The 26190-nt window shown below is 34.0% G+C and overlaps 7 protein-coding genes across 19 annotated transcripts in view; 1 reads left to right on the forward strand and 6 right to left on the reverse strand.

Moving 5' to 3' along the window:
* Ampdeam (AMP deaminase) overlaps window positions 1–3497 on the reverse strand; it is a 32474-nt gene extending 28977 nt beyond the window's left edge. For 2 of the 7 annotated variants that reach the window (XM_083037454.1, XM_083037453.1), the window contains exons 1-2: window positions 3151–3490; window positions 255–394 (exon numbers count right to left, since the gene is read on the reverse strand). In XM_083037454.1, coding sequence (XP_082893580.1) covers window positions 255–394; window positions 3151–3164 — 154 coding nt within the window. In that variant the 5' untranslated portion in view covers window positions 3165–3490. Of the gene's footprint in view, window positions 1–254; window positions 414–2049; window positions 2712–3150 lie in introns of those variants that run through there. The other 5 variants (XM_083037465.1, XM_083037456.1, XM_083037459.1 and 2 more) reach the window with 5 other exon arrangements.
* A 529-nt stretch (window positions 3498–4026) lies between these two features.
* On the reverse strand, window positions 4027–11820 carry LOC145935820 (uncharacterized). Of its 3 annotated transcripts, none has more exons than XM_083037448.1 (6): window positions 11681–11798; window positions 10732–11131; window positions 9462–9785; window positions 9320–9382; window positions 8157–8341; window positions 4027–7576 (listed from the first exon to the last, which is right to left on the reverse strand). In XM_083037448.1, exons 3-6 carry the CDS (start codon window positions 9514–9516, stop codon window positions 4661–4663), a joined length of 3219 nt encoding a protein of 1072 aa, XP_082893574.1. In that variant the 5' UTR covers window positions 9517–9785; window positions 10732–11131; window positions 11681–11798; the 3' UTR covers window positions 4027–4660. The 3 variants fall into 3 exon arrangements, with proteins under 3 accessions (XP_082893574.1, XP_082893573.1, XP_082893572.1); XM_083037447.1 differs by having other exon boundaries at window positions 4028–7576; window positions 8157–8319; window positions 10732–11015; window positions 11681–11820; XM_083037446.1 differs by having other exon boundaries at window positions 4028–7576; window positions 8157–8319.
* A 127-nt stretch (window positions 11821–11947) lies between these two features.
* LOC145935830 (peroxynitrite isomerase THAP4-like) lies at window positions 11948–13190 on the reverse strand. Its single transcript, XM_083037476.1, has 2 exons — window positions 12246–13190; window positions 11948–12168 (listed from the first exon to the last, which is right to left on the reverse strand). The coding sequence occupies exons 1-2, from the start codon at window positions 12648–12650 to the stop codon at window positions 12052–12054; spliced, it is 522 nt and encodes a 173-aa protein (XP_082893602.1). The 5' UTR covers window positions 12651–13190; the 3' UTR covers window positions 11948–12051.
* LOC145935831 (peroxynitrite isomerase THAP4-like) lies at window positions 12334–14716 on the reverse strand. 2 transcript variants are annotated; one of them, XM_083037478.1, is made up of 4 exons: window positions 14086–14716; window positions 13512–13901; window positions 13204–13372; window positions 12334–12467 (listed from the first exon to the last, which is right to left on the reverse strand). In XM_083037478.1, exons 2-3 carry the CDS (start codon window positions 13890–13892, stop codon window positions 13235–13237), a joined length of 519 nt encoding a protein of 172 aa, XP_082893604.1. In that variant the 5' UTR covers window positions 13893–13901; window positions 14086–14716; the 3' UTR covers window positions 12334–12467; window positions 13204–13234. The 2 variants fall into 2 exon arrangements, with proteins under 2 accessions (XP_082893604.1, XP_082893603.1); XM_083037477.1 differs by having other exon boundaries at window positions 13512–14011.
* An 88-nt stretch (window positions 14717–14804) lies between these two features.
* On the forward strand, window positions 14805–16370 carry LOC145935828 (uncharacterized). Of its 2 annotated transcripts, XM_083037473.1 has the most exons (3): window positions 14805–15176; window positions 15361–15952; window positions 16097–16369. In XM_083037473.1, exons 1-3 carry the CDS (start codon window positions 15045–15047, stop codon window positions 16126–16128), a joined length of 756 nt encoding a protein of 251 aa, XP_082893599.1. In that variant the 5' UTR covers window positions 14805–15044; the 3' UTR covers window positions 16129–16369. The 2 variants fall into 2 exon arrangements, with proteins under 2 accessions (XP_082893599.1, XP_082893598.1); XM_083037472.1 differs by having other exon boundaries at window positions 15361–16370.
* Window positions 16371–16821: 451 nt separating this feature from the next.
* Afti (aftiphilin) lies at window positions 16822–22530 on the reverse strand. Of its 3 annotated transcripts, none has more exons than XM_083037449.1 (8): window positions 22389–22530; window positions 21813–21924; window positions 19842–21703; window positions 19464–19676; window positions 19211–19357; window positions 19070–19130; window positions 18706–18837; window positions 16822–18469 (listed from the first exon to the last, which is right to left on the reverse strand). In XM_083037449.1, exons 2-8 carry the CDS (start codon window positions 21913–21915, stop codon window positions 17967–17969), a joined length of 3021 nt encoding a protein of 1006 aa, XP_082893575.1. In that variant the 5' UTR covers window positions 21916–21924; window positions 22389–22530; the 3' UTR covers window positions 16822–17966. The 3 variants fall into 3 exon arrangements, with proteins under 3 accessions (XP_082893575.1, XP_082893577.1, XP_082893578.1); XM_083037452.1 differs by having other exon boundaries at window positions 18309–18469; window positions 18706–18736; XM_083037451.1 differs by lacking the exon at window positions 18706–18837.
* A 330-nt stretch (window positions 22531–22860) lies between these two features.
* Window positions 22861–26094, reverse strand: LOC145935824 (uncharacterized). The gene is made up of 3 exons (XM_083037466.1): window positions 25957–26094; window positions 25376–25647; window positions 22861–25141 (listed from the first exon to the last, which is right to left on the reverse strand). The coding sequence occupies exons 2-3, from the start codon at window positions 25637–25639 to the stop codon at window positions 23231–23233; spliced, it is 2175 nt and encodes a 724-aa protein (XP_082893592.1). The 5' UTR covers window positions 25640–25647; window positions 25957–26094; the 3' UTR covers window positions 22861–23230.
* Window positions 26095–26190: the final 96 nt, after the last annotated feature.

The raw sequence follows: 26190 nt of genomic DNA on the forward strand, positions 1-26190 counted from the left end.
TTCTTTTCGACGTCAAAGACTATTTGAAAGTTGTAAATTTCAAAAAAATTAAAGGAAAACTTCAATAGATAAAGGTCCGTCATAGAATCTTATTATCCTGTCTCACATAATTTTTGTATGTGACTGTTTCGTATGATTGCATAACGCCTCGTTTATCGCACCGCTATCGATTAGAACTAGCGGGTGAAAGAAAAAGAAAAAGGAAGAGTGAAAAAAAAGAGACACTGTGAAATAACAATCGATATAGTACTCACGATCGCGATGATGATCCACATTGTGACTCGGAGTCGTCGAGCTATCGGCATCGCCTTCGCCATCCAATTCGTAGTAAATCCTGTCAGCACTGCTGCTCAGCTCCTTCACTCCATTCACAGTCACCATGTCTTCCATAATTCTGCAAATAAATTCGTCATCTTAATTTGTCACATTTATTTAATTATCCGCAACGGTGACGTATTTTTCGATAAGCACTCGATGATAAAATTTATTTTTTTTTTTGTAATCATAAAAAATAAGAGATTCTAAGAAGTACAAATCTATTAAAAATATTATATGTTTTTATAATTTCTACATTATTCCTTCCATATTCGTGATTATTATCCTTTTTTTATAATTAAGCTATGTGCTGAAAATTATTAATATACTCTATAATCATAAATTATAATAAAAGTAAATGAAATATTAAGGACGCTATTAATTAAATCATCTTTAGTGCAACAATTAAAATATAGAAATGATTTTTTACGTTCATGGTACTGTTTTTATCAAACATGGTATATTATGTACTTTGTTCTTTTCATATATATACTTGAATTAACATGCTTCTTATCAGCGAGATTGCATCTCGTGATAAAGAAATACTGAAGAATGTGAAATAAAACTGCACTGCGCACAAATTTACTTGTAACAATTTTCAACAAAGAATTTGACATAATTATTATTTGTGTTATTATAATTATAATTGTTAATTCTTCAAATAAAACAAATATATATATATATATATATATAAGCATAATTTATCATATAATTATTAAAAAGAAATTATTGAAAAAAATGCGAAAACAAGTCATCAATTGATCTGATGCTGACAAGTGTAAAGTAAACAAGTTATTTTTAAGTAAAGTTGACAAGATATTTTTATATAATTAACATATTATTAACATCGTCATTCTCCGATTAATTTGATTTTTAATAGAATTGTAACTCTATAAGTATAGGGCTCGGTTTGCTAATTAAACTTAACTCGCGTTTATTTAAGAAGGAGTTAATCGTGTTTGTTATTGTAATTGGTGTGGATACATTTTCGAAAAATTTAAAAAATGGCGATTGTGGAAAATTTTTCTGCATGTGTTTGACAATTAATGCACACGCAGTAAATTTACGAATATACTCGATGACATATATATATATAATAATGTTTGAATTTTATCGTGTATATTCAAAATTGATCATAATTTACATTTCAATCAATTTACATTGCGTGCCAGCTAATCATACTCAATGTGTTAACCTATGACTTGAAAGTATATACATGTATCTAAAGACAATGTGCAAGAATTTTTTATTTGCCTATACGGACTTGTAATAAAGAAGTTTTTATTACATTATATGGTTTCTATAATTTGTTTAAATATTTTAATCGACGAGAGTAATATCTGTGTAAAATCGATAATTGTCTTTTGTTAATCTCGTTTGATTGAATGAATTAAATCTTCACCTGAGATACCACATATGCTTATTTATTTCTTATAATATATATTTATACATCATCGTTATATTAACATCTAAATTTTCAATTTTTTAATACTGATACGTTCAATATCAAAAAATGCTTTCCAAATTTAAGGTTAACACGCGCTCAGCTGACACGAGAGAGAGAGAGAGAGAGAGAGAGAGAGAGAGAGAGAGAGAGAGAGAGAGAGAGAGAGAGAGAGAGAGAGAGAGAGAGAGAGAGAGAGAGAGAGAAAGGAGAGACATGAGAAAGAGATAAACGTTCAGTCTCTTTAAAATGTCATTGTAAGAAAATGTCTTGTTCGAATAAATATTTACCTTACTACTAAACCTACCGGTATATGTGTACAGCGATAAACAAATGTAGGATTTAAATAGGCCGGTTAAACCCCGATAAACATGCACTTTTCTCGCTCACATGAATGAATCCTCCGTCATTATATACGCCATTAGCGACTTTTGCGAGAGAACGAGCACACCACACACACACACACGTGGGTCGTGCCAACCGATCCAATCGATACGCTAATGATTCTCCGTACGCGTGTCGAGATGATGCACCAATAATTGACTCGTGCTCGTTATCGATTCTGCTGTCTTTATACACTCGTGTCGCGGATCTGCGAGTTATCGCGTTGTTCGAACCGTCACACTTACGTTTCACTCATTTCTGCTCTGCGAACGGAGACGGAGAAGATGCGTCGTGCGCTCCAGAATACTCTGGATGAGAAACAGCAAACAGCTATAACGCGTGAGAGAGAGAGAAGAGAGAGAGAGAGAGAGAGAGAGGTGAGAACGAATCGCGAGAGGTGGCGCAACGCGCGGCAGCGTGGGCGATAGCGTTTCACGCTGTTCGATTAATTCGAACTCGACGAATTCGCGTCGCGTTCGATGTGAGATGAGAAATAATTGACGCGAGATAAATGACGATGACGCGACGCGCGAGATTTCCGCTCGACCTACGTCCGGAGAACCGTCAGCTGCGCGTAAACACACTTGTGTGCGTCACCGTGCGATCGCGAACTCTTGACGTATGACGTATGCCGTGTATGCGAGTCCGCGACTTTCGATATATATCGAAGTGACGTATATATATCGATGCACACATATATTAAACTATCTTCCGTTTGATATGAATGGAATTGACAATTGATTTTTTTTAAATATATATATATATATGCTTTTTTAGATTCTAATAGGAATTGTTCTATCTTTCTTCCGCGAATTCTCAATCATTCATTGCTATCTCATATCAATTTCTTCCACTTCATTTATAGATATATAATAAATCGTGTCTAATTTTCTACGGTGCACAATTCTACACGTAATTTGTAATTTCTAGAAAAGCGAGGAAAAAAGAGAAAGAGAGAGAGAGAGAGAGAGAGAAACTCATACAAGGAAGCGTAATTTATTCTTTACCTTTCTCGAGACATCTAAGGTGGGACGGACGAAAGACCTGGACGATCAAGAACCTCTTCACCGGCGGCTCTTACGGCACTGCGTCCGTCGTGTGATGCGCGTGATACTATAAGCGTGATTGGTCGAGGAGACGCGACACAGCTGCGAAAATCGCACGAGTGGCGCAGACTCGTTTCCGTCGATCCCATGAAAATCCATACCGCGCGACTGACCGCCGCCGTCGTGCTGCGCTAATTATACGGAACACGATGAGACCGCACATGTATACCGTCTTTTACATGCAAACAACTGAAAAACACTTAATTAATCCAATTAATTAATACAATCAGTTTCTCAATCTTAAATACATTTGCACTCTTCAGTTAAATTTTAAACAAGCGTCTTTTAATCTCTGTTAATTTTATAAGTATTTTTTAATCTTTTAAAATTGTTCTTAAAAAGAGAATAAATTTAAATTGATTACTTCTGTTTCTATTATAATGTACATATATGTATATGTTCTAAAGAATATAATGAGAAAGAGATATAGAAAGAGATATAAATTAATTATTACTATTGTTAATATATAAGTAAACTTATCAAATGTCACATTTGCTAATTTATTGTACATCTATTGTTCAAACTATAAATAGATATATATTTTGAATGAGCACGGAATAAAGATCTCTAAATGATTATTTATAAGAGAAATCTTAATAGTGTTTATTTTACTTCGATATTACTAGCATTTTTATATTCTAAATTTATAGATAGAGATAACTAATATATTAGAAGTATCGTTAATCGTTTAAAATTAATTAATTATAATCTTTTCTTTACTATATAAAAACTATATTCCAATATAATTTCTTTTAAACTTAATAGATATATCTTTAATAATAATCGATTCTTACAATTAAATCTATGTTATTTTTAACAAAAACGAACCTTTTTACAATTCTATAGATGTGCAGTTCTCTCGTATGTGCGTATAATTAATTATATTCAAATTTAAATCAATCAAAAATAATGAAGCGTCTATGAAATAATATATATTTTCATTTGCATTCTGTTTTATCATTTTATTCTGCACCTACATATGTAAATATGATATTTACGATAAGTGTTTCAAGCGGAACTCCGACGAAATTAATTATTTTTGTCGTTTACTACAATTCTTTAATTAAAGCTCTAATCCATATTTCAAGCATTTCTCGCGAAATAAATATTAAAATTCAGCAAAGATTCAAAAGCATTTTTTGAACTAGACTTGTCTCATTAAGAGGATTCCTATACTTTTCTTCATCTATACTTAACTTAGCAGTCTCTTCGAGAGATATTGCACATATTTTAATTAAGATCGTTGTTGTTTCGTACTCGCGACATTTCTGGTGCAATCGATATTGAACTTCGACGTAGATTCAGTCACCTTCTTCTTTGATGCATTTAATTTTATTAACAAGATCTTATGATTACTGCACTTTTATCTCTGTATAAAAATTTAATATCTTACCGTTGCTGATGCATATATTTAATTAAAATCAAAATCACTTTCCGTATTCGAGACGTTCCTCTCGATCGTCGTATCTGTGTCAGAATCCAGCAAAGATTTAATCACGTCCTTCTTCTTCTTCGTCCCGTTTGCATCTGTTTGCTGCGGTTCATCTTCATCTCTGCCCGATTTGTGTTCCGACTCCGGATCCGCTTGTCTCTGCGAGGTTTCTTCTGCTTCCGGTTCTTCTCCGCGATTTTCGACGTTATCGTTAGGATTGCTCTGCTCTTCTTTATACTCTTGCTCGTACATATTATCATACATCTGATTAGGATCGTATGAAACTTGTTCGGTGTACTCGTACGCCTGATTACCAGAAGTGTCCCCGTATTCTTGATTAGGATCGTATTGCTGGTTGGGATCATCTCCATATCCTTGATTGGGGTCGTAATTGTAATCGTACTGTTGATTCGGATCCTGCTCGTATTGTGCGTTAGGATCGTGTTGATATTGCGGATTATTGGGATCTTCAGGATATTGTTCGTATTGATCATTCACGTACTCGACATATTCCTGCCCCTCTTGAGCATATCCTTGCGTGGCGTATCTCTCGTATTCCTCGTTGCTAACGTTGCCTCCTTCGTATGACATACCTTGTTCATAATATTGCTCGTTTGAATCTTGCTCGTATTGTCGCTCTTGGCTCGGATCCTCGACGTATGCTTGCTCGGCACTGTATTCATTATCTTTTATCATATTCTCAGATCGATCATCGCTTCGAGGTTCCTGGTTCGAGATCATCTTCCCGTCGTCGTGATCTCGGTTTTCATCGTTATTTTCCCTTGATTCGCCAAGTTCCTCATTTACCTGGGATGCGATCTTGGACTCATCAGCTTCATGTTGATTCGAAATTTGAAAGCTGTCTTCAGCATCCTTGATAGGGGGATGTGTTTCGTGGGACTCGCTCGCATCCAACTTCTTCGATTCCGTCTCCGGAGGAAGCGTATCTTGCGGAAGATGCGCGTTCTCCACTTTATCATCTATGCTGCTTTGCTCGATGAACGGCGATTCGCTCGCAATTTCATCGACAGTTCTGTTCTCCGTCTCTTCGGCATCCTTCTTCACCGCTGGATCTCCGTCAGAATCGTCCAAATTTAATTCTAGAACATTCTTTTGCACGCTCGCGAGATTCCACGGAGCCAATTCTTCGGCGATGTCGAATAGACCTTCGATATTCGATTCTTTACCGGTAACAAGATCGAACTGTTCCTTCTCCGATGCATTTTTCGCATCATTGATCTGTGATTCATTAGTCGAGGACGTAGCTGTCTTTTCATGCATGTCGTCTTTCTTCATAACAGATACTTTTCGCTCTCGAGACTCGGCTGAATCGTCCGCATTCCAGCTCTCTTTCGCAATCTCCGCGTTTCTACGCGTTTGCTCTAATTCTGTTGAGTGTGTCGCAACGTCTTCTCTAATTTCGTTCTTTGCCGAGATCCCGCAACCTTCGGCCTCGCGTTTTCCTTCGAGCTGCAATGTATCGTCCGTCGTCGCTTCGCGATGTTTAATTTCGTTCCCGGCAACTTCCGCGGGTAAGTTGTCACTGCCGCTTTGCCCGGCTGTATCTCGCGTCACCTCCTTCAGTCCAGGTGTCCTGGACGCGAGATCGCTAGCCAACGCCAGGATCTTATCCATCTCCTCGGACATTCGCTTCATTTTCGCCCGATCCTTGACCGGAAGTTCCGTAGCATCCTCCGACAGAGTGACGTTCAGCAGATCACCGCTAGTGTTCTGCTCGTGATCCAACTCCTCCAGACTCGTCACCCCGTGCTCCCGATGAATTTTCCGAATTTGGTCGATGTATCGGTCCAGTTCATTCTCCAGTATCGCCGTCGTCCTCGTCCTGCCGTTCTCGTCCAGATTAGCGTTATACAATCCCGAAACATCGATCGGCGATCGACGTGGAGTCTTGGCACCGTCCGCGCTTTTCAAGAATAGATGCTCGTTACGCCTTATCAGATCGTCTACGTCGTCGCTGGTGAGGGAACGAATGGATCCTTCATCCTCTGATTTCTGAGGACTCGCTGAAGTATAATCCATATATCCCGGTAACGGACCGACTTGATTAACGACACTTATACTGGGATCCACTCGATACGTACTCGATTTCGCTGTCATTAAAGAAGGTTCCGCAAAATCGGACAGATTGTGTTCCCTTATTCGCGATTGCGGACGAGATAGCAATATATTAGGATCGTGATGTTGTAACGCGGTCAAGGGATCGAATCGTCGTGGAACAGCCTCTTCGTATCGCGCTGCATCCCCAGCGGGAAATTGCGCTCTCGCCGAGAGACCAGAAGACGCTTGCACCGATTCTACGTGCTCTCTGAAGAATCGATTAACGGGAACAGCATCGGGTTGAATCTGATCCGAGAACGTCGTCTGCAAGATCGGTGTTTTCGTGTGCGATACGCGAAATTTGCCATCCTGAACATCTTGAAGAGTCCCGTCATAAGCGGAAATCGTTCGCGAATATTGACGAGCATTTGGCGAGGAAATTGCTGACACTTGAGTGAGCTGTTCGCTCGATTGACCGACCAGTGAGACATGCGGTTCCCGTAGAGCGTACGTCTGATGATGATCGGCGCCGAGAGGTGCACCTAATGATGTACTTGGCAAGATCGGAGAATTATTTAATAAAGCGCCGTTTACAGCAATTTGATCATGCAACTTGGACGTGGAGGTAGACTTTGGTTGATTCAATCGAGTAGACAGATGCACTCGCGGTGACGAAAGGTCTCTCGTTTCCGCGGATGCTACATCAGATTGCATTACCGTGACGATTTTCCTCGTGTATTTATCCTCATTTTGACTGACGATACCGCTGTCTTCGGTAACGCTACCAGGTTGTTGGCGATTGGCGTAAACGCGAAGCAAATGAGCTTCATATTGCTTCTGGAATAGAGCCAAGATTTTTGCTTAGAAGGGATAGGTTGATACTTATTTGATACTAACAGCTATCTTGTGATTATAAGAGAAAAGTACATACATATGTGCAGTATAATACATAGAAAATTTAAGATATCAAAATATTTGTCATATTTTTTTTATTATGTAATCAAAATATATTGAAAAAAAATTAAAAACTTAAGTTAACTTTCTTTTTTCTATTTCCAATTTTTCTACTTTTATTTTATACCTATAGAATATAGAAGAATAATTATTTTGAACTCTTATAAATATGGATAAAATAAATTTTTCTTTCCAAGAAATTTTTCAAAATTTATTTTATTGAAATCTCTGAATAACTCTTAGATGAATGAAGAAATATTAATTTCTCTTTAGTGAACCAATTTAGAAAAAGCTAAAACGGTAGGTAAATTTTTTGGATATAATTGCCGGTACTTTTTAACAGCTTATTTTATCTTATTTCCAATGCAATAAATTTAATATTTTTTTATAATAGAAAAATAATATTATAAAGTAATTTTTTTAAATAATTATAAATCGCAAATTAAAATAATAAGACACTCACTCTGAAAACATTGAGTCTGTCTTTTTTCGCGCTTATCAACGCGAGCTTGTTCATGACCTTGTCCAATGCTGCGAGAAGCTTATGATTCCTCTCATCTCTCGTACGTTGTTCCTCTAAATATTGTATATATCTCATGCGTAATTGATTTATGCAAGCATTGTGTCTGAAATCAGAAAATCGTCGAGCTACGTCGAATAATCAGTTTAAGCTCCACAAGTATTTTCACTGAAGAAATATTTTTTTCTCTCATACGTATATAACATAATATATGTAAGTTTTACAGACATACAGTACTATTAGAAATAAAAATTATGTATTATTTTCTTAAGTCGATTCTCTTTTCGGTTATTTATATTAATCAATCAAGAATTTAATGCGACCTCCGTACAATCGAAGAGTGTTTCGTGACACCTTGAAGGCGGAAGGTCGTGTCATGCCTAGCTAAAGTATCCCTTTAAAACGGAGACGCTCACTATCGTATGGCATGAAATATGTGCGCGTTCTTATCCTGTCTCCGCGATCGATGAAGTGCTCGGATGTCTCGGCCAGACACGAATCGGGACACGTAAACAAAGAGAAAACGGAATTCGCAAATGGAGATATGTTGGACGACGATGACGAGAATAAGATTAAGCTCGCAGCGTTATTGATCGTAACATCCCGCGTAAAACCGGGTTGCCATTGAATCGATATCGAGTATTTTCTTTACATCGTTGCTGCATTAGATTAAACGAAATTATTCGCTCTAACTTCCGCATTTTAAATTCAAAAAATTTGTTAAACAAGTAGATTTTATCAAGTAATTTATAATTTAATTTATTTAAAGTTTATCTTATTTATTAGTGTAGTTAATTACGCATACAATATATCATAAAACAAAATTTAAAAAGCAATAGAAAAATATTTTTTTCTTATTCTTCGAAAACAAGATTGGTTTGAAGAAGTTTAAATTGAAAGAGAAAATAAAAAAATAAATTTTAAAAGAATAATATATATTACTATTAATTTTTATGAATCAAATCACAATATAGGTCTCGTGTCATATGACATATTGTACAGACTTTATACAGTGGTTCTTATTACATATTCAAATCTCTCAACAACATTGAAAATTTAAGTTCAGAGACTTCATTAATTTCGAATTAATCAAGATACTCGCTCACCTGTTATGAGATTCTCGCACAAGCACGTTGAATCGATGTTCCAATCGTATTCTCTCTTCCTCGCTGAAAAATTCATAATATTCATAATTATTTTCTTGCGACGCACTCAGTGTATTATTTCGTGAAAGCTTGGTGTACTTGCCTCTTTCGCAGTTTCTCCTGAAGTTCAAACATCCTCTTGTAATAGTCATTGCCATCGTAAAGCGGTGCCATGCTACGCGCCATTCAAAAGTCAAAAAGTCTAAAGTCGATTGAGCGCATCGAGAGGTGATCTCGATCGATTCAATGACGCAAGTTCAAGTTGCGCGTAGATCAAATGCAATGTGATTCGAAACACAAGATCATTAGTCTTATGTATGCTAATAATTTAGCATCTCCATTAAGAAAATGAATGAATCCGAATGATGCAGGCTTGAAATAAACGTGTTTCTACTTTTCTCCACTTCCCATAGTTCTTAAGCCGTACCTTGAATGAAATCAAATTATTATACAAAATATAAAAGATATTTAAAAAGCTGATAAGAACCGGGCACCAGATACTGTGCAATATATGGTTCAATCAAATTATTTTTAAACTCCTTTATACTTATTTTAAACGTTTCGATCCATCCTCAGCATCATATCAAAACAGGAGTAAACATTCTTACTTCCGCAATTACACAAATAGTACTCAAGTCAGTTGATTCCAAAATAAGTATAGAGAAATTTAAAAATAATTTTATTGCATATCTCTGTGCCTGATTCTTATAATGTGTTTTGTACTTATATATCACAGCCTTTTCGATCTATTATTTGTAAAATATGTTACTTCTTTCGAAGGAATATACATTTAATAAGATAAATTTAAGAGAGAGAGATACAAAACATACACATTTTTAATTAAATTAAAAGAGATTGTGAAAGAAAATATATATAAATATATATTTAAAATAAAAACAAAATTACATAGATATGAAAAGGACTGATAAGAGCCAGGCACAGATTTAGATGCAACAAAATTGTTTTTAAATTTAAATGTTTTTAATTTTTCTCTAATTATTTTAAACGTTTTGGTCTAAAGAAAAGACCGAAATGTTTAAAATAATTAGAAAAGAATTTAAAAACAGATTTGTACACCTAATATCTACGTCTGGCTTTTATTTTATATTTATATATTAATCCCTTTTCAATTTATTATTGAAGTCTAAAATAAAAGAAATTTATTACATAAATATATATTTAAAATAAAGGCAGAAGTCCTTTACATGCAAAAAAAAAATCGAGCAAAAAAATATAGAATTTTCTCGAAATGTTAAAAATTAACAACAATTCTGTATAATAATTTCAATACACAACACATTTTCTCAAAAATGATTTTAAAAAAAACAATCTAAAAATCGTATTGCAAAATAAATTTACGCAAAAGAACGTACGTATTTTAAGTGTCACCAAGATGCTCGAATTGTCTCGAATAAATGGCGGCATATGACGATGAACGATGATGATAATGTAACAAGCACTTGTGGTTTTGTAATGTGAGGTATTTGAAGATCAATTTCCGTGTCCTCGTGCTGGAGAATGATCCTTCGTCAGGCCGATGCAGCGAGCAACTGTCACGATCGACATCGGTTCTACCGTGGCAGGTCGGGGCTATTTCAGCGGGTAAACACGCAGGTGTTACATTCCCTACCCCCTTGTGCCGAGTGAATTCTTGCGACTAAGCAGTAGCGGTTATTTAATTCAGGTTTCATGATATTATGAAACGCGTAAATATACATTCTCGACGCATTTAAACCCACGATTATCATCTCAAATTGATATGAATCACGCGTTCTTTCCATTAAAAAAATCGGAATATACAGTATATTAAGTAAAATAATTGTGTATATACATTATACATATAATTAAATTCAATTATAAAGAGAAATAAAAAATCGATTTAGTAACACTATTTCATATTTTCTTTTTTAACTAATTGTAAGAGAAAAATTTTCAGCCTTGCAGTTAAAATGAACATTTTTCACTTCATTTTAACTTGCTAATTTTTAACACAGAACTCTTTAGGCAAAAATCAAAATTAATTCTTTTATTTCTCTTTTGATTTTAAATTATGATCTTAAATTGAATTAAACTAGACGCGCTGATAAATTTCGTTATCACATCATTTAATATGTAGAGTATTGTAAAAATATTCTTATAGTTCGATTTTTTATATCAAATTCCCTTCACTATATTTCTATAATCGTCTGAAAATAAAGACAACTTAAATTTAAAAAAAAAATTGGGACATCATAACGTAAATGTATCACAATCAATAAGTCATATTGGCTGTTAATGTAATAAAATATAACTAAATTTCATCGATCGAATGAAAAAGGATACGCTTAAGAATATATCTGTGGCGCAGTTCTCTGTGCGGTCACGTCGCGTGCCAACCGCGAATTTTCTCCTAGGTATTTTGTGCGCCGACCTCCGACCTTTTAAGTCTACTTGATTTATCTTCGTAAAATAGAAGACAAAACGTGTATATAATTTTGTGTGTATAAACTAATTTTAATACATTAATGCATTAATGCATTGTATTGATAAATTAGATCTAATTTTTTAGTATACATTTAACTACATCAAAGAATGCGTTAACATTTCGCATCTTTCGAAAACTTTATATTTCTACTCAGATAATTAGAACAAAAAATGAAAAACGTTAACTTGTATAGTATTTTATCCTATCCTCGGGTGCGGGTCTTCGTGTCCTATACGATTTTCTTATACTTCGCACGCAAATGTTCTGTCAATTCTGGCGTCTTTGACGTTGCCATGTAGAAGATTAATTCCAAACTGTCACCATCGAATTTAAATACTCGACGCGTCTGTCAAGAATAAAAAACACATTAAAAACATTGAAAACATGATTATTAACGATAAGCGACATTTACAAAAATTGTACCTCCGTTAAAGTTGGAAAATTTGGTATCGATGCGTCTGTCGCCAATATATTGGTGCTTTTTAAATCAAAGGTTTTGGTATCGTTCATCATCAATTCACCCTGCTCGACGGTGAACAGACCTATATTATCAATCAAACTTAGGGCGATCTTGTTGGTCCCCGGTAAAATCTGCAGGAAGCCGGTCTCTCGATGCATCGGTGTCCCCGTTTCCGGATGCCAGCTCTGCGCAATGTAATTGAACAACGGTTGACCAAGGGACGTGATATTTATCTCGTCGTAATAATTGAACGACTTGATGGTCGGATACATTCCGACTGCGGGATCCTGCGTTATCCAGGTGCCCTCTAACCAGGCCAGCACATGTAACAACTCGTGCAACGGTAATATTTTCATAATCTGCATCATTTTTCACGGCTGGTAGATAATACAAATGCAAGTGATCAAAATTTCGATATTTAATACGTATATCCACACTCGAAACGCACACAGGCTGAATTATACTGGGAGTATACGCCGTATAAAATATCCAGTATTTATATCTTTCTGAGATCTCTCATCTATTATGACATAATTATATGTTTGCATGCAATGTTTTTAAAATCGTAAATCATTCGATATACTCACAACAGAAATTATGAACAGATTGCAAAGTAACATAAACTTCATGTATTATGAAGTTATTATGTAATAGCAGTAAACTATATTTTTTGTAGTAATTTTGAGATCTAAATGACAGATAATATTAACTTGCGGATACATAATAGATTCGTCATGTAACATGAGCACAGATAATATCGCTGAAAATTATTGCATGCATAATAGATGATTGATTCGGCACGTGTTTTTATCTGCTATTTTAAAATTTTGATCATTCGTAATACTTATTATTACAAAAATGTATTATTTACTTACAGAAAATTATAATAGTAAATAGTGAAAACTACACAATAAAACGTACATTTTTCACATTTCAAAAGTTCACGTTTCTTTTATATATTTTTTGTATCCTCTTCGTTCATTTTTACATACGTTGCTCGTAAATGTTCAGTCAACACTGGAGTATTCGAGGTTGCCATATAAAGCACATGCTCTAAACGATTACCATCGAGCTTGAATTCTCTACGTATCTATAATCATAAAAAATCATAGTCATAAAATTTTTAAAATATAATTATAATTCAAACAATACTCATATAAATATGAATTAAATTAAGTATGTATTAATCTGACAATGAGTAAAAGTTTAAAATATTTTTAAACACACACCTGTGTTACTTGCGGTAGTTTTGACTCTTTCTTTCTTACTATATCTGTGCTCTTTAAGTTAATGGTATTGTTAATTACTTCACCCTCTTCAATAGTTGTTAAACCAAAATTATGTGCCAAGATAAGAAATACTTTATTAGTCTCTGGATTCACTTTCAAGAAACCTGTTGATATGGCCATTGGTTTTTTTGGTTCCGAGACAGAGTAGCTTCGAGCAGTATAATTGAACATAGGTTGTCCTATGCATTCAAAACTTATTTCCTCATAATATTTGAAATCTTTCATAGTTGGATATTTGCCGTTGCCATAGTTGTCTATTCGCCATGTTCCTGCTAGCCACGCTAATGATTCTAATGCTTTTGGTAATGGTAAACGTTCCATGATTCCAATCTGTTTTATTTAGTTCCAGATATATCGATATATGTAAATAATGAGTTAAAATTTTTAACAAATTTTTATTTAAATTTTGAGAATTTTTAATTGTTAGCAAAATATATAACCTGTAAATATAATTATAATATTAAATAGAACACGTTTCACATAAAATTAATAGCTAATAAATTATCAATCTTACCTTATCAAGCAAACATATGTTACACTTTTTTTATATATTATGTAAGTTGGTGTAAAATATATTACTTCAAGAGAATCCCTATTGATATTCGAGTTTGTTTTATAAAAACTTGTAATGTTATTCTTCTGTTAAATTATAACATATTACACATGTAAAAATATAAGTTAATAATATTAAAAATAATTCACGATATATCTTAACAGTCTGTTCTGATGAAGATAAATCAAATGTCGCGTTCAGCAAAACAATTTCTGAGTTGTCTTATCAATACTCTACGTTGATTAGATGATGATCTACCACTTTTCATAACCTTTATCGCTCATTTAATGGCGAACATTTTCAAATAATCAAATTATTTTAAAATATATTGTGATTCTCTCTCTTTTTCTTCTCCCCTTAAATACTTTTTATTTTTTAAACATTTCACAGAGGAGCAGTTAAAATTTAACATTATTCTTCAATAATCTTAATCGTTCGTTTTTAATAAGAGGCAGTATTATTGCTCATAAAAATCGAAAAACTGTTATTAAACGCACATGTGTGTGTAATAATCTGATTTCAACTTTTCAAATATATTATTTTATCTTTCGAATTTTTTAAAAAACAATACAAACGCATACTTTATGCAGATATATATGTCAAGTATTACGAGCGCATGCGCGTTATTGCGTGCGTCAGCTGATGACATGTGATGCCTCGTAACATGCTCCAACATGTCGCTAACTTTATCTAATGTGCTCATGCACATTATCAATTTTTATCACAAATAAAATATAAGAGTATTGTTTTCTAGTCGACAAAATCTATATTAAAATATGTATTTTTTCTGACTAATTTTTCATAATTTTTGACCAAATCAATTAAAAATTTATCGGATCATCATACATCAAATGTTTTTCGCAATTCCTTCGTTGTTTCATTTATATTACATATCTTTTCTGAATTATTAAAATGAAATCATGATTAATGTGAGCGTGAGTCAGCTCGTGAATCAAGTGGACAAGAGCAATTTTACATTATACGCAGAATGGGAGGATACACATTTTAAAATAATATTGTTAAGACCATGCACGGTACCACTGAATGGAGAGGTATATAATCTGATTAATATTTACTCATTCAATTGTATATATTACTTGTATATATAAAATGTATATACATATAAAATTTTGAAAAACTTAAAAAAATTTTTTAAAAGCAAAGTGTCACTCTTGACGATTTTCCTGTATATTTTCTATTACATATATTCCTAATGATGTTATCTTTATTTTTTAGATGCACACAGAAAATGCCAATTACTTTCTAAATCATTTGGATGAGTCTTTTGAAATATATTTGAAGAAAACCAAACACGCATTTTCTGGCAAAAATGCTGACATACAGTTCTTTCTGCAAGATGATATATTTACATGGAAACAGCAAAATATTCTTACTCGTGGAGAAATTGCAGTATATCCTCTTTCAAATATACTAACTATTTCTGACATTTTAAAACAATTGTTGGAGCTTCATCAAAAATGTCAAGAAGAGATCCTAACATTGGAACAAGAGAATAAATGCTTGAATGAAAACAATATAAAGCTAACTACAGATATAGAAAAAATGATAAATATAAAAGATAATATGGAAAAGGATCTTTACATGAAATTTCTTTTACTTCTAAATGCAAAGAAAAAAAAGATTAGAGAACTTCAGAAGGCCCTAGATAGCAACAAACAAACAACAAAATCAGTATATGATGAAATTACTGATGACGAAAGCGAGACATCAGATGTAGAAAGCAAAAAAGTGCATGGAACTGCATCATTTAATTCAAAGAAACGCAAAGTGGATTATAAAAATGAACAAAAAGTAACACCAAAGAATAGTAAGATAAATTTTAAGAGTTGTACAAATTCCTCTTCTAGTGAAGATATAAATTCTGAGCCTTCTACTAGCAAGGACAAGTTAACATTACAAAATAGAGATGTATATCATACAAGAAAATCAAAACAAGTCCTTGATTTTTCAGAAGAAGAGTCTCAAGAGGATCTATTTTCCTAACAAAAACATCATTTATAACATTTTTGCATACTCTTTCTTAATTTAAAAGATGTAACAGAGAGTGCAATTTCAATATATTTACAAACTCTATATATATAGAAATTCCTTCAAAATTTCTATACTTATATAGAGTATTATTCTTTTAAATTGTGCACACACATATTTACTATATATATAAATCAATTATATATTATATATTTGAATTAAAAAATCTAGTCTAAAGCAAAATTATAACAAATAGTTAAACAAAAATTATTGCATTATATAGAATATAATTTATGTGTGTGATAATATATTATACAAATTTTAATTGTATTATTAATTATATACTCTAATTGCATATGATTTTTATAAACATTATAGCTATTGCTGCTTAATGTAATGAATTATATTTATATATTGATGATATAAGAAGCATCTTATGAAATATAAAAATGAATATAAAATAATGAATAAATAATTTTTTAATAAATATTTTAAGAATTATAATTTAGTTAGTCTTTTACACGAATTCTCTTATATTTAGTAAAATCAAAACCACGATTGTACGAAATGTAGCATTATTTATCGTTTAAATTATATAATTAATAAAATTAAATATAATACATGTGTATGGCCCTCTTGCAAAAAGTTAAGTTCAAGGATCGGGAAAGAGATAGAGGACTTTCGCGAGATACGATAACAACGATTCAATTGTCAAAGATTGCCTATGTGTTAATATTATCCACAATATTTTACATAAAATATATATTACAATATTATCATTAATAAATAACGAATTCGGTAATGGTAATATTAGTTTATCGTTTCACTCTAATATTTAATATGCAAATGCTTTTACATTTACACATAATTAAGTACATCACGCGTTTCATAGTAGAAATTCAAAATGTGCAATAAAAGCATCAAGCGAATTTGATATATGCGATATCACTCGACGATTTCATTACAGATATCAATCTTCTCATCAATCTAATTGATAATTGACTTACGATTAGTATATAGTTTTTATTTTGAATAGAGTTAAATATGTGTAATTTTTTCTCTTTTCTATATTATGACTGGAAATATTTACGATTGCTTGAAATTGTAATAGGCGAATATCATACAAAGTACGCGCGATATCTCAAATGTATATGGTTAATATTCGGGTCTGCTCATCTAAGAGAGTAATCTCAGAAGAGTTAGTATAGTAAACTTAATATGAGAGATATAACAGATATAATACAATCTCTTCAATTGCTCAATTGCTTGCAATTATTGAAAATATATATCCCTCTAAACAAATCTTTCCTAACATATAATGCATAAAACTTATGTTAAGAACTGTAGACTAGAACATGGCCGAATATATGTGAATTCTTAAATCTATCTAATTTAAGGATGTGTAAAATGTTGCTATCTCCAGTGGATTGCGCAATCGTTGAGCTAACAGAACAAACTTACTTACCAAAACGATCAGTGCAACATTAAATTATAATTGGACAACGAAGTAAAAGCTCCTTCAAAGGATTCAATAACAATAATTCTCAATAGCCCTATAGAATCACAAAACAATGATGGTTCGGAATGTCAAAGTGCATTGCTCGGTGCCTTCAAGCGAATAGATGAATAATACAGCAGTTTCATATAGGTACGCGTCATATCTCATTATCCTTTTCAGACACGGAAGAGCCGAGGTTGGATCAGAGATTGGTCTGAACACAGGTTTGAAAGGTAGCAGAAGTACGTTTTGATTGTATGGGTATCATTTAGAAACGTCCAATTCGCAACAGGTTCTCCGGGATGTTTCTCTCTCGCCTTTGCCCCTTTCAAACTCGCATTCAGACCGATGTTACTCAGCCGGGCATCTTCCGATTTATCATCGCGCCTAGATCCGATACAATCTGCTTCTGCTCACGATTGAACAACAGAGTTCTCGCGTTTAAAAACGACAGGTCCGGTAACTGATTCAGAATCTTTGCGGTCTCGACTTGCACAGTCATCGGTCGCCCGTATCGATCCATGACCACGTGTTCCGCACCCTGCGTACTCTCTTTTCTACCTACCGATGTCTTTCTATGATACTCGTGTACTTTGGAAATATTATTGCTTACCGGAAACGACTTATTGTTGCTTGACGGAACATTTCTCAAAGTTTTATGCGACTGGCTGCCTTTCTGTTTCGCTCCGAAATCTTGTTCAACTTTCTTCTTCCACTCTACTGTACATGGTCCTGGCAATGGTTCTATTATCCTGGATGTCTGAGACGATTTTTGCTGCTTTAGCGAACTATTAGTAAAATCGGATAGATTTTGCGATTTCACAAGCTGACTACTTGATTCTTGCGCTTCCGATGGATCTGTATAATAATAAAGTGATTAATTATATATAATCAAACACAATAATTACTATAAAAATTCAAAATCAAGCAAGTAAGCGGAATCTACTGAATATTTGATATATGTGCGCATATGAAAAGCATTTTTTTTATTTGAATACAAGAATTATAAATATGCGCACACTCACACATTACATCGCATGCATTACATACACATATGCAAAAAGATAAATGCATTATAAAGCTTCAACACTTACAGTAATAAACTGAATTCGTTGAGCAAGCTGACTGATGATAGGATTCGGAGTGTGTGGAGCAATGAGGTGTTAATAGAGGATCAAACGGACACAACAAATCCAGAGGCAGAAGAGCGGATAACCCACCACCACCTGTATTGTATTATTTTTCGCAAGATTTAAGAAAAAAATTCAATACACATCTACATGTTATATCACAACACCATACTGCGTGTAGAATAAATACTGTTCAAAGGAAAATATTCTCTTTCTCTTTCCTTATATGTAATTATATCGATTTAGCAAAATATATGAGTGATTTTTTTTCCTTCAATGTAATATCTTAACTATCACACACATACACACGATTACAATAAATACTTACTAGCATCTAGGGGATTTACAAGACCAGAACTATTCCAATCAAATTGGGCGGCAGGTACTTCCTAATATAATATTACAATTATTAATAAACATGTAGATTGTACTCACATGTGTATCCTATGAAAATAAAGCCTCAACTTACATCTGAACAAGCTGTGCCCTGCATCTTGATGGTGTTGGATGCAGAAGGCTGCTGAGGCTCAGCGGTAGCTTTAATCGGTTCCAATGGAGTAAAGCCAAGATTTGCAGCAAACCTTGGTATATTCGGATTCCATCTCGGTCCAAATAGCTGTAATTTCCACAATAAATATATATATATATATATATAAATTTTTTTCGGATAAATACATGAAATATTTTCAGATTTAAAATACATGCAATGTATGCATACTTACAATATTCCGGGAATCGATACCAAGAGCATTTAGAAGAACATTGTTACTATTACTATTTGCCCATTGATAGGTGAGAGCATTAGTTTCCTCCACACTTTTCACATTCTGCCAAACTTTATCAGTTTTATCTATTAAAGATTTTAATTCGACCTCGTGATGTTCAGAAATCATTGGAAACATATTTGTTATTATATCTTCTATTTTATTCGCGGCCTGAAATTGTTTTAATCGAAATATATATAAAAAGTACATTAAATTATATTATTTATATTCAATGTAAATAAAAACTGTGCAAAATCTAAGCCAAAGCGACACACTCATTTTTTTCTAATCAAAAACTATCAACTATCTTGTATTACAAACTATTCCTAAACTCACGTTCTTGTTTTCTATCCGACATATAGACTCTTTCAAACTAATCTGCTGTGTCTCTACTACATCCATTGATATTTCGAAATTGCTGAAGTCTCCGAAATCGTCATTCTCCTCAGGTACCTTCATTCCTTTAGCATCATCATTTAATTTCGATTCTATTGTCGCACTCGAAAAATTAGTAAAATCACCAAAATCATCATCTTCATTATCCGCGCTTTCAAAGTCGGAATAATTGTTTTCTTGTACTCTGCTGGTTGTTGGCTCCATATTTTGTAAATGAAAATCATAAAATTCGCCATCGCTAAAATATACTACAGAATTTTCGTTTTCATATGTGGCACATTCACTTGTAGTACTTGTAAGATTAATTTTATCCTTTATACAGTCAAGGGATGTATTAATTGATGGCAGTGAAGTTTCTTCAGATGATGAAAATTTTTGTATACAAGACGTATCGGATGAAAATGCATGCAAATCATGAATTTGTACTATTTCACATTCATTATTAATGGATATTGGATTGTAACTACTTGTCAACTCCGATACACTGTCAAAACCTTTATGCTCCATAAATTCCGTAAAATCGGAATTATCTGGATTATGTGCGTCATAGTCATCTTCCGGAATGTGCTGTTCATTTATTTCTTCGTTACTCGAGCTTTTCTCCTCATAAGCAAAAATTTCCTCAATTGCCCCATTCATGCCTGTTTCTTGAACAATTTGATTATATTCAACATCTCCATATTTTTCGTTTTCTTTTGATTGTATGATACTTTCTGCGTCGGTTTTATCGCAGACATTATTAGGAAAACTCTCATCGCTTTTCATATTAGATTTTTGAATGTAAATGTCTTCGGTATATATAGATGTACAATCTAAATTTGATTTTTCTCTCAGAGCATCATCAAAAGTAAAATCAAAATTAAATGAATCGTTTAAGGCTTTACTCGACTTGCTCGTCTCACCATTGGATATTACATCGTACATCTCTATATATTTTGGTTGAATACTGTATTCGCAGTCTGTCCGACTAAAAACATTAGTACTGTCTACATTAAGTTCTTGCGAGGTAACAAAATTGGAAATTGTCCTTTCATCATCAATAAAAGTAGATTTATCATTAATATGATTGACACAGACATCATTCTCGCTATATGGCGTGTAAGCGTTTCCTATTTCATCCGTTACATTGCATTCTGTATCTATGGAATTAGGCTTATCATAATCCGTCTGCAAAACTGTCATCGTTACATCTGTCTTTTTAACACAAACAGTATCGTTCCATTCATTGGAATCTTTAAACTGTTCGTAATTGTAGAAATCATCATCCAATTGTAGAATGTCCGGTGTACTCGTAGGATCATCCAAATCCAAGCTTGCGGGTTCAATCTCGTCATTTGCCTCCAAATCATTTAACGATCCCTCCTGCTCACTGACTGTCTTTACACTATCAGCTAAACTACTATTGTTGCTACTAATTACATCCGTATCAACAAAATTTTCCTTAGCTAAAACATTTTGAGTACAAACGTGATCAATACTATTACTAGTCTCAACGTTATGCGACTCGCCATTTCTAGGTACATCTAATACATTGTGTTCTGTTATACTAATGTTTTCCAAATTGTTTTCCAATACGCTACTATTATCTTTCAATCTTATGTGGCTCACGTTGTCCGTCCCCTTCTCGACAATCAATAGGTCATCAATGACACCACATTTCAAGGCTTTGTTTATTTTAGAGCAACTGTCTAATACTGGTGACTCATTAATACCATTTATCCTAGGAGACACGTTCTGTGATGTTATTGGTGTTTGTATCGGAGTGATAAGTTTCAGCGGAGACTCTGATGAAACAGATAAGCCTGTAATAATAAATCTATATATTAGAAAATTACTGTGTGTGTTATGTGTGGAAGATAATGAGTGTTGATATCGCGACACTAATGGATCTATCAATTTATACATAAATACCATCTATTCCGCCAGCTGTGAAGTCTCCGAATTCATCTTCGTCGGACTCTCCGAAGTTGTCTAAAGGCGGAGGTGTGGAGCTGACTAAAGGCGGAAAAGCCATGGCTCTTCACTTCATGAAACATCAAGAACGACAAAATCTTACATAACCTTATAGGAACACCACGACGAAATTAAAACGAGCGCGTTAATAAGGACACAGCAAAGGACGGACTTTCGAACGCATTATCAACAAACTCACTCAACAAACGCGCAAAACTACTACGCATAAATTTCGTAATTTACACAAAATCGTTCGCGCGTTACTTTCGATCGCATCATCTCACGAGCTTTGTTTACAATTACATCGTCCCATCCTCTCCACATGCGTACGCCCGTTACATACATATACATATGTCAAAGCGCTTTAAGGTTAAGTCGCGCCCGAGCACACTTTCCGAGTCATCGGACGGAGGATCTTTCTCCTGGGGCAGACCTCGCGGAAGGTCTTGCGCGACGATAACACGCGTCTTAATCCGTCACGATTGACTACTTGCCCGAAACACCTAACGATGAAGCTTCTCGTAACTCACGTACCAGGAATATCCAGCTCCGCGATCTCGGGAACACGATTCTACCTCGCCGTCGTCATCTCGCAGACCATCACGACGCGTTATTCCGCGGGCGCGACGGGCTCGATGATTATCACAGCCAAGTGTGTCAGGTCCGTCCAGCAGATCGTCCGTGCGCGACGATTAGATGACGGCGGTCATAAGTCATAAGTATGTAACGCAACGCACACATCACCTGTTCTGCGACGCGCCGGCGCATGCGCGAGTTCGTGTGCGCGCAGCTGTCATTCGTTTGCGAGCATATTTACGGTTCTTTAAAAAATTGTGTTTCGCCGTAGAATTCTTTTCGTAATAATACACATAATAAATAACTAATAAATAGAAAACAATTTACGACACTATACAATATTTTATGTACCTTTTATAATATACGTCTACGTTATATAAGATATTTTTTTATATGCTATATGTATCATATGTATATTTTATATATATATTATAATAATAACTTATATGCTTAACTTATATATTTCCTTATTTATTTTATGTTACTTTATATATTTTAATTATATTTTTTATAATCTCGTTTCTCTTTTTCTCTTTTTTCCTCTCTCTGTGCAATACTTTGTAATTTATTATAAAACAGATAAATTAATTTGTTCTATTAATAATTTGTAATAATTAATAATTTGTAATAATTAATAATTTGTTCTGTATTCATTATACAATAGTATATAGTACGATCACGTTGCATGAATAGATTACTATGTACATATTTGTTATTATCATAACATAATGATGAAAATGCAAGCGTAATGACAGCATAATGATTAAAGTAAAAGCATAATTTGAGATGTGAAAAAAGTTTTAAGATGCATTCTGCGTAGAATTATGTTGGGTGCGTCTGTGTTTCCTCATGTCTCCTTTCTGTCTGAAGCATCTACCGCACACATCACACGCGTGCGGCTTTTCTCCAGTGTGTATCTTAATGTGATTATTTAAAGCCTCCGTCCTGGTGAAGGCCTTCTCGCAGTAGTGGCATTTGTATCTACGATCACCGCGGTGTATCAATCTATGCTGATAAAATACGGATCCGGTGAGAAAAGCCTTATTGCACACGTCGCACTTGAACGGCCTCTCCCTCGTATGCTTCTTCCTGGTGTGATCCGCCAAATCCGGCTTTATCGTGAAACGCTGATCGCAATATTCGCATGCGTAAGGCTTGACGCCCATGTGGAATCTCTTGTGGGTCCACATGTGACTGGACTGAGTGTAACTCTTCCCACATATGTTGCAGACGTAGGGTCGCAGTCCGTTGTGCCGCCTTTTGTGAGCATTCAATGAATTTGCCGTGGGCAATAGATTGCCGCAAATATCACAGGGAAATTTGGAACACCGATCTCGTCCGTGATCCCGTATGTCCTCGCTCCTGCCGAATATATTTCCGCAAAGTTCGCATACGAACTTTGCATCGCCGGACTCGGATAATCTGGCTATATAATCGTGTCTCTTTTGCTTGTGTTTGTACAACAGAGATAATTCCTTCATGTCCTTGTTGCAGACGTCGCATAGAAAGACGACGAGAACCTTGAATAATCTCTGATGTTCCTTCCAATGTAAGACGGCTTCCGCGAACGATTTGTACATAGTTTCGCACGTGTTGCACGTATACGGTTTTTCGACGACGTGCCTACTCTGATGAATCTTCAGGTTGTCCACTTCGGTGAAGTGACTGTTGCAGAATTCGCAATGATACAATTTCGATATCGATAGCTCCTCGATCAATGTGATCTTATCCTCGTGTAGCTTGCAATGAGCATCGGCATCGTCGCAAGAGATAAATATCTCGCCGCATTGAATGCATTTCCAGACCGTCTGATTGTTCTCGATAACGATGCAATGACTCGCGACATGCTTGTTTAATCTCGACTTCTGCGTAAAGCTCTTCGAACATTGCGAGCATTTGTAAGGTTTCTCGGGCAGGTGAGTCACTATGTGACGCTTCAGGGTATAGCCGTCGGAAAAGCCTTTGTTACACACCTCGCAAATGTGTGGCCGATTCTTACCATCCGCGCAAACGTGCACACGGAGCGCCTCTTGATTCTCGAATAATTTTCCACACTGCAGACACGAGATGCTAATATCCTTGGAATGGTATCTCTTATAGTGGTAGAACAGCTTCAATTCTTTACCGAACGTTATCTTGCAGATTTCGCAGTACAACGCTTTCGCGCCTCTATGAAATTGCGCGTGGAAGTTCAAACGTTCCTCGAAGCTGAATGTCGTGTCACACGTAAGACACTTATACGGCTTTATTGTGCTCTGCATGCTGGGCTTGCATTTGTGACCATCTAGAGTCTCCTTGGTATGATACAGATTCATGCACGCGCCACATTTCAAGTATTTCTGCCTATTTCCTAGACATTGTAACATAATAGAACGATTTCCACTTTCCTTATCGACGTTTACATTATTAAATATACTTTCTTCGTCGCTGCTCTCTAAGATTATGTCATTCTCGTCTAACTCTACATTTTTCACATGCTGGGACATGTTTTCACATGTATTCATGTAGCCCTCTATACATAAGGGACAAGACTGTCGGTCAGATAAAATTTGATTTTCATGATTGGAAGTATTGAAAGATTGTTTCTCCTTTAGCATCGTTGAAAGGATTTCTTCCGCTTTAATACATTGTGTGTCAAACCCATCGTAACAATTTACTTTCTCGATACAGGTCAAACAAAGCTGTTTCGGCAATGGATCTGTTTTTCTAATCTGCAATATGAGAAACATAATATATATTTACAAAAATACATAATACATATTCGCAAATCATATATGCTATATATTTATAAAAATTAATTTTAATGAAAGATTTTATATACGTATAAATTATATATTATATATTATAAATTATATATGATAAATATATTATATATATTATATATTATATAAATTACATATTGTAAATTATATATTATATAAATTTTTAATATTTTATATATATACCTTAACACTTAGACATGTATTTATTTTATGTGCCAATTTCATTGATTCCCCAAGTTCAGAGTAGATATAAATTGGATTATTGGTTTGACCAGCGCACAATCGACAGAAAGTGGCTAAACTGTCTTCTCTTTCATCTTGGACCGATAATTCTAATATTTCGTTGGAAGAAAGTGGTTCTTCTTGGGACCATACAATAGAACCATCCAAATCATCAATTTCATCTTCATTATCACTTAATGTACTAATTGATTCTGCTTGGAACATATTTATAGCTGCAAATCATTCATAAGTCTTTATAAATACCTGTCAATAATTGTTAATTGCAAGCAAGTTTACATATTAAACATTATATGCAAAGCAATCTTATAATATTATTAGAAAATTCATCTGGAAACTATGAGTAGTTTTTTATTTATAACTTATTCACACAATTAATATTTAATATAATTTTATCATTTTTACAAGTATTTAATTTGTGATAAAATATTAAAAAATTATAATGTATACTGTTCAAATTTATTTTACACATTGTAGATAGATAAGCAAATCAAATAGTGCAATAAAAAAATGAAGCAGATTACCTTTTCCTTGAAAAGAACACAAATATTCAAATATTCTTTCATGGCAAACTCAATATTCTTGAAATAGCGAATTTTCGTGCTACCACGATTCAACTTCTTCAATGACAAACAAATTGGCTAGGTAACTATAAACAATTGACTATCTTTTTGTCGTTTTTAATTTGTCTCCGATATTATTCTCGAAATGTATATAATTTAAGATTAGATATATAAGAAAAAGTTACATATTTATAC

The sequence above is a fragment of the Prenolepis imparis genome, unplaced genomic scaffold (genome assembly GCF_030444845.1).
Source record: "Prenolepis imparis isolate NDT839.2.m4 unplaced genomic scaffold, iyPreImpa1.0 SCAF_5, whole genome shotgun sequence".
NCBI lineage: Eukaryota > Metazoa > Arthropoda > Insecta > Hymenoptera > Formicidae > Prenolepis > Prenolepis imparis.

Coding starts and splice junctions, on each gene's coding strand:
- LOC145935820 (XM_083037447.1), bottom strand. CDS start 9,544: ATGGCGCGTAGCATGGCACCGCTTTACGATGGCAATGACTATTACAAG. Junction 8,320..9,319: donor GTGCGAGAATCTCATAACAG/GTGAGCGAGTAT, acceptor TTCTGATTTCAG/ACACAATGCTTGCATAAATC. Junction 7,577..8,156: donor ACAGACTCAATGTTTTCAGA/GTGAGTGTCTTA, acceptor GCTCTATTCCAG/AAGCAATATGAAGCTCATTT.
- LOC145935830 (XM_083037476.1), bottom strand. CDS start 12,650: ATGATGCAGATTATGAAAATATTACCGTTGCACGAGTTGTTACATGTG. Junction 12,169..12,245: donor ATTTTCCAACTTTAACGGAG/GTACAATTTTTG, acceptor TATTCTTGACAG/ACGCGTCGAGTATTTAAATT.
- LOC145935831 (XM_083037478.1), bottom strand. CDS start 13,892: ATGGAACGTTTACCATTACCAAAAGCATTAGAATCATTAGCGTGGCTA. Junction 13,373..13,511: donor AACTACCGCAAGTAACACAG/GTGTGTGTTTAA, acceptor TTATGATTATAG/ATACGTAGAGAATTCAAGCT.
- LOC145935828 (XM_083037472.1), top strand. CDS start 15,045: ATGATTAATGTGAGCGTGAGTCAGCTCGTGAATCAAGTGGACAAGAGC. Junction 15,177..15,360: donor CGGTACCACTGAATGGAGAG/GTATATAATCTG, acceptor TTTATTTTTTAG/ATGCACACAGAAAATGCCAA.
- Afti (XM_083037449.1), bottom strand. CDS start 21,915: ATGGCTTTTCCGCCTTTAGTCAGCTCCACACCTCCGCCTTTAGACAAC. Junction 19,131..19,210: donor AGGGCACAGCTTGTTCAGAT/GTAAGTTGAGGC, acceptor ATATTATATTAG/GAAGTACCTGCCGCCCAATT. Junction 18,838..19,069: donor TGTAAATCCCCTAGATGCTA/GTAAGTATTTAT, acceptor AATACAATACAG/GTGGTGGTGGGTTATCCGCT.
- LOC145935824 (XM_083037466.1), bottom strand. CDS start 25,639: ATGTTCCAAGCAGAATCAATTAGTACATTAAGTGATAATGAAGATGAA. Junction 25,142..25,375: donor ATACATGTCTAAGTGTTAAG/GTATATATATAA, acceptor CTCATATTGCAG/ATTAGAAAAACAGATCCATT.